This window comes from Cynara cardunculus, unplaced genomic scaffold (genome assembly GCF_001531365.2).
Source record: "Cynara cardunculus var. scolymus isolate 2C unplaced genomic scaffold, CcrdV1 Un_Scaffold_10025, whole genome shotgun sequence".
NCBI classification, from domain to species: Eukaryota; Viridiplantae; Streptophyta; class Magnoliopsida; order Asterales; family Asteraceae; genus Cynara; species Cynara cardunculus.
The window spans coordinates 1-6641 of record NW_020205465.1 but is presented as its reverse complement, the minus strand read 5'-3'; the positions used below and the strand labels follow the sequence as shown (position 1 = coordinate 6641).

The window sequence follows — 6641 nt, the reverse complement described above, 5'->3', positions numbered from 1 at the left end:
ATATTAAAATCAAGATGTATCTTGCTGCATTGTACGAGTACCATTCTAATATATTGTTAATGTTTGGGGGTAAACATGTTGTAGAGATAATCGCAAGGGTTGTGTCAAATGCCATTTTCTATATAAAAAGAGGGTTAAATAGTTACATGTTGGGGTAAGATTTAATAAAGAGAAACGCCAGGGTTTGATGTGTCAATTTCATAAACTAGTAATAATATAAATGAGGTTAAAAAGAAAAAGAAAAAAAAGATGAGAATACGGGAGAAAGAGGGAGATAGCGGCTATGGCCGATTTAGGGCTAAAAGAACGCATAAATCATGAAACCAAAGTATGCTATATCAAGCATAGGTTGAGTTTTAGCATCCAAATTGAAGGAAGAAGCCATTTTTGGTTGATGAGGTGAAGAAGAACTCGATTAAGGGTTTAAAACTCGAACTTCAGGCTAAAATTGAGGTATGTTTACATAACTAAGTTTCAATTGGTTTTATACTTTGGTTTAGTGCGCTATCTCGACTTGATTGAGTAGATTGTGACCTTGTTATGATTTTCAATTTGTTGTCTTCAACCTCAAGATATAGTGTAACCCGTTCTAGGGTTCATAAATTGAAATTGATATAAAGAAGTGAATATGTTTGATGTAATTAGTTTTTATGGGAAACGCTAAGATGATATGAGATGTATCTAAGTTGAAATATCTAATCCAAACATGCTTTTGAAAAGAGAATCAATTTTGCATATAAAACAGTGGACTTCTTTTTTCTTCTAAAAGTCAAACTGTTTTGTTATAAACTCAAATTGGATAGTTTTATGAGAAATTGAAGGTTGAAATTAAATGGAGTTAGTTATGAAAGGTGTATAAAAGTGTTTCAGTGATCAAATAAATAATTCATATGCATTTTGAAGGATTTTCAAACTTATGGGTTTGTTCTAGTCCGGTTGAACTAAAAGATGAAGTATTATGGGTTCTTTGGAACTCATGGAGGATTTTGATGCGTGAACTATCTAAACATGTCTATAAAAGTTCAATAAGTATGTTTGAAGACTTCACTTCAATAATAGTTTGTTAACGGGAAAATGAGTATTTGATGGTAAGTTGGGTTATGGACAAACATTATGTCAAAAACAAGTTTTATGCACACCTTAAGTTCATACATGATGTTTTGATATTTGACATAAACTTGAGTGAAGCCTAACTATGAATTCTTTAGTTGGGAGTTCAATGTTGGAATTACATTGGTTGAAGTAGGTTAAATATGCGTGGAGATGAGTTTTGAAAGTATAGCATAAACCATAAAGTGATTTGGTCGAAATTGATGTTCTCATCGTTGCTGGAAATTTTAAAAATCGTAATAAATCACTCATAACTAGGATTTAAGCTTATAGTAGTTTTCTGGAAACTTTAGGATGTCTTCTATAATCGATATGCTTTGAGGATGAGCTAATTTGGGCTATAGGTAGCTCGAAATTCGAGTTTAACAGAGCTGGTCTGTTTTAGGACGGGAATATATAATCAATCTTCTAATATTTGCATAAATTTGGTCTTAAATCCGTTTGGAATGGTTCTTAATGGGTTGGAAAGGTAAAAGGGATGTCTAAATACTTGGGGGGCGTTTGGTTCGTCGGAATCTGATGGAATTGGAATGTCAATTCCGTTGACCAAATTCCATTCCAGCGTTTGGTTACCTACGGAATGGAATTGAATTCCAAGGATTCCCTCATTTGAAGGATTTAACCATTCCTTCATGAAAGTGATGGAATTAAAATCCATTCCATCCAAAATTATGTAAATGACAAAAATACCCTCATAAGACTTTTATGTAAACCCTAGCCGCTCCATTCTCATCTACTGCTTCTACCCATCGCCTCCTAACAAAGAACGCTGCTTTCATCTTCTCGATCAAACACTGTTTCATCTTCTCGATTGATTGAACACTGCAGGTCGAATCTTCCCGAATGTTACTGCTTTCATCTTCGAGTGGACTGCTACTGTTTTCAATCTGCTTCAATTTCTGATTTAATGTTACTGCTTTCATCTTCTGATTTAATGTGACTGCTTTCATTTTCTTCATCTTCTGATTTAATTTCGATTTCTGATTTAATGTTACTGTCTGTTTGATGAATTGTCCATGGTTAAGGAAATTCTGAAATTTCTTATATAGCTGCTTTCGGTTAGTAACATTTTCCACAGCAACTTGATCTCAGACATAAAAATGACCATTTTGAGCTTACAAGATATACTGCTGTTTGGCTGTAGGTCATGTATTTGCCCACTTCGCTTTTCAAGTCATCAACCTTCCTGCAAACATAGAATRTATTTGAAGCTTAACCACAAGTCACAAATCATGGTGTCTAATGCAAATAACAGAACCTGAAAATGCAAATAAAAATTCTGAATCRACGGAACCTGAATGAAAATGCAAATCACAAAGAACAAGGTTCTTGTTTTGGTATTTTGGAGTGTGAACCAAAAGATGTTTTATGTAGACAGTCTGTTGGATCAAGGCTGTTGTAATTCCAAATCATGAATGTATAATGGTGAACACTTGTTATGGGTCCATGGGAGTTCATAATATGTTGTCCTGTCATAGGCCATGTATGGTGTAGCTTTTCCCCTTCCTAGGTTCCACCTAACTGACTCAGACTCAACMTGCATCTTAAATAGATCAAGTTAAGATTGATCCCTTGGTCTCTCAACATTTAACAAAGTTAATCTGCTAGTCAACATTTTTGTTGTACTGCTTTGTATATATTGGGCTCACTGATTTCTGATTTTTGTATATGATTTGTTCTTGTCAGGCAGATTCCAATTCATTAGACRGATTAAATTCCATTCCTGCCAACCAAACACTTGGTCAAACRCCCCTCTGTGCGCAAATAACCAACCAATCGATTAATTATGGCGGCGACACCCTCCGCCGGAGTAGAAGCACTCCACTGCCTGAAACTGACGGAGCCACCGATGTACCTAACTCCATCGTCGGAACTTGCTACTGCCGCTCGTATTGCTTCGGAGCACTTATTCGCTTCAGTCAAACCCTACACTCCTAAATCACCATTCGACCGCCTCTTTGTAGACGAGAAGTTCGACGCCGAGCAGATTTGGTAGCAAATTGACCTTCAATCTTAGCTGTTGATATTCGCCATTCGCCATCAAGTAAACAAGTTTGAGAAGGATCCGCAAGAGCTTAAAGATATTTTTAAGAGTGGTGAGTCTGATCAAGAGCAGAAGAGGGAGTTTGTTTTAGAGGGGGAGAAAGAAGAAGAAGACGAAGAGGATGATGAACTTGATGACGAAAGCAACGAAGAAGAGGACGAGGATGAGGATGAGATCGAAGAAGATGAAAGCGGAGACGGAGAGAGAGAACGTAAAGAGAGAGGCGGAGTTGGTGTTGAAGATAAGCTTTTAAATATACAGGAGATGAAGGAGTCCATGGAAGATGATGAATCTAGAGAATACGGAGTTAACAAAAAGAAACAAGTGGTGAAGAAAATGGCTAGAAAGTTTGGGGAAGACGATGAAGAAGAAGATGATGATGAAGACGATGACGATGAGGTGAACACATTTCTAAGAAGAATGATGGGCTTTAGAAATAATCTACTTTTCAASTTAAATTTCTAAACTTGTTAATCTAATTCTTTTTTACTTGAGTTGGGGTTAGTTCATTAGAGCATTTTACATCGTTGTGTAGCAGCACATGATGCTTGATTTGAATTGGAACTGAAGCTCATTTAATTTCAATTTCTATTTGAAGTTCGCAAATATAGCCTTAGTTTATGACAACTATTATATGATTTAGTTGCTTTGTTTGGCTGGTTTTCCTCTGAAGAATTTTCTGTCTAATTATTCCCCTTGGTTATTGTAGCTTGGAGTTCTTGAACTTGCAGGGGAAGAAGACATGTCAGATGCTGAAGATGCTGGGTGATACTTTCATTACGCATTTATGTATTGTGACTAGATTATGTGATCTGAGTAAGATATACGGATGCATGTGTGTGCGTAAGCATTGCACGGAGGGAACCATTTGTTTTAGTTGCTCTGTTTTGGGTGTTGTATGATGAACAAGATTTTGCCTTTGAAGTTCTGAAGGATGGGATTGCAGAAAAACGAACAATATTTCATCATCCTATGCACTCCAGTTGATTTGAGTATTCCCAGTTATGCATGGCTTCATCTGCTATAGTTGTTATCTCTGTAATGGTATTTCATTTTGCAATGGTTTCTGCTTGTTATTTGCCATCTGTTTTGAGGCTCTATAGTTTTTAATGTTGACGCAAAATTCTGAATCTTGAAATGCGTTTTTGTTTCTTTTTGAATGTCTGAAACTATAACATCACTTATTTGCATCAAATATCTGGTTTTTAACAACTCATGATGTTTTAATCCAAGTATCCATAAATGTTTGTCCTTTTTTACCATTTTCTTCCCAACCAAACCCGATCCCTACCAAATTCAACTCATGTTTACCATCCCTGGGTTTGCTTCAATCTAGGAGCTAGTTGGGCATGCAATAGAAACCTTAAAGGGTGTCCTCACACAACAAAGAAATGGCCACCCATGGTGTTGGTGGCAATTTTATTCATCATTGGGACTTATAAAACCCCTACCAAATACAAGTAATCCATATTTAGCACCAAAACAAGAACACCGATAATCAAGAAGTTAAAAAGAAGGAAATATAGACCACACTATGTATATGCAAACCTGYGCAATTTTCGAATGAACACCACCCCCTTCACGTAAACCCAATCTTTCAAGCTATCAACAAAGTGAAAAAAAACACGTCTCCCGTGACGGTTGAGAAGTAAAGCACCACATGCTATCCAAAATCCAATASCAAATCCGGTGCACCCACCAATGTAAAACCATCTTTGAAGTTCATCTATGTCTTCCTCACCACTCTTACGTTCACCAACAATAGGTGGTACTTCATCTCCAGGACAACTTTTTGCAAGGGGARGTCCACATAGTCCTGCATTTCCGGTGTACCTTGAAGGTTCAAAGGACTGGAGTTGAGTGCTAGATGGAATTCTCCCTGACAACTTATTATATGACACGTCTAGGTAACTTAACAAAGTCATTTTAGACATGCTTGATGGCATCCCTCCTGAAAATTTATTTCTAGATARATCCAAAGTTAAAAGTTCKTTCATSACACCAATTTTTYGTGGAATCTCTCCAAGWAGAGCGTTCWTTGACAARTTCAGTRCAASCAGTTYATGAAGWTCRACYAATTCATTTGGGATTTGTCCCGTTAAGTTGTTGCTTGAAAAATCAATGCTCGTCAATAATCCYAGATTWTTGGTGAATTCCTGTTCCTTTCCTTGCCACYCGATCATYGCDTTGTCAACATAARTACCMACGAAACTCATGTTYYCCCYAWACMTATGAATGTTATATTGCAAGARCCTTCCRTCAACMATGGCACTCAAGTTATTCACGCATGATGGAATGGTTCCGTTGAGGTTGTTGATTGACAAGTCTAGGATTTGAAGGTACATGAGATGACATAGTTGTAAAGGAATGGRTCCRAACAAGTTRTTTGATCYTAGGATAAGACCATACAACCMTVTTAAGTTTTCCCCAATCCAAACAGGCACATTACCARAAATCTTGTTGGCCCCCAAATTCAAAAAAYTTAACYWKGTGCAATTCTTCAAAGCCATAGGMAATTCYCCTGAAAAGTTGTTGTTGTATAAATCCAATACCTCRAGTTSAATCRAATATCCTATAGAAGCAGGAAGCCTTCCAGAAAGATTGTTRTGTCCTARATTAAGAACTCTTAGYKYTTTGAAATGCCACAAACARTCAGGAAGTTGCCCGGTTARAGAGTTGTGGGAGAGGTCAAGAAAWRMCAAAAACYCGTCAACAATTTGGCAYAWRAAGGAGATWCCACCATWGAATTTRTTTTTGGAAAGATTCAACCATGYCAAAGYGKAAGGAACATTCGRTAKTGGCCCAYAGAAGTTRTTGGAACTCAAATCTATCATTGCCATGGGGCCAAAATTTGATGATAAATCTGATATTTTCCCGTTGAAGTTGTTGGAAGAGAGATCCAAATATGTCAATTGTGAAGGCCATGTCTTCCAAAACTCGATCGGAATTGTACCCGAAATTCTGTTATTGGAGATATCAAGATGGTTAAGATTTTTGTGTGCTTGAATCCATTTGGGGAAGAGAGGCCCTAGATTGCAAGCACTCAAATCAATATACTCTACATAATAAAGGTTTGAGAAATGAGCTTTGGAAGGAATCACTACAASTGAGTTGTTTGAAAGATCTATATACGAAACCTTTGACTTTCCAATGTTTGGAGTGATAACAAGAGAATTGGAAGAGACATMTAGACCTTGAAGATTGGGTAGTTCCCACASCTTTTCACTCATAGTCCCATTTAAGTGATTATRAGRTAGGTMCAAATMTTCTAGGGATGAAAWYTYTTGGATCTSGTCRGRCARTGRYCCTRTAARTTGGCTAGAGTCAGCATACAAATCTCGCAATGTACCCGATGTGCATCCAGACAAGTTATTTAGAAAATCTGTAAAATTGACAACTGCAGAGTTCTTATAGAAGTATAACGATGTCAAACTACAGAGATTTCCAAGATATTTGGGTATCCCATCTAACATGTTCCCAGAGAGAT

General features: G+C 36.8%; 1 protein-coding gene and 1 long non-coding RNA gene across 2 annotated transcripts; one reads left to right on the top strand and one right to left on the bottom strand.

The window, feature by feature from the left end:
• The first annotated feature begins 248 nt into the window (after positions 1-248).
• On the top strand, positions 249-3953 carry LOC112505349. Its single transcript, XR_003068382.1, has 3 exons — positions 249-453; positions 2797-3553; positions 3864-3953. It is a non-coding gene; the product is annotated as an uncharacterized LOC112505349 (long non-coding RNA).
• Positions 3954-4686: 733 nt separating this feature from the next.
• Positions 4687-6627, bottom strand: LOC112505348 (receptor-like protein EIX2). The gene has a single exon (XM_025109268.1). It carries the CDS (start codon positions 6625-6627, stop codon positions 4687-4689), a length of 1941 nt encoding a protein of 646 aa, XP_024965036.1.
• Between the last annotated feature and the right edge of the window lie 14 nt (positions 6628-6641).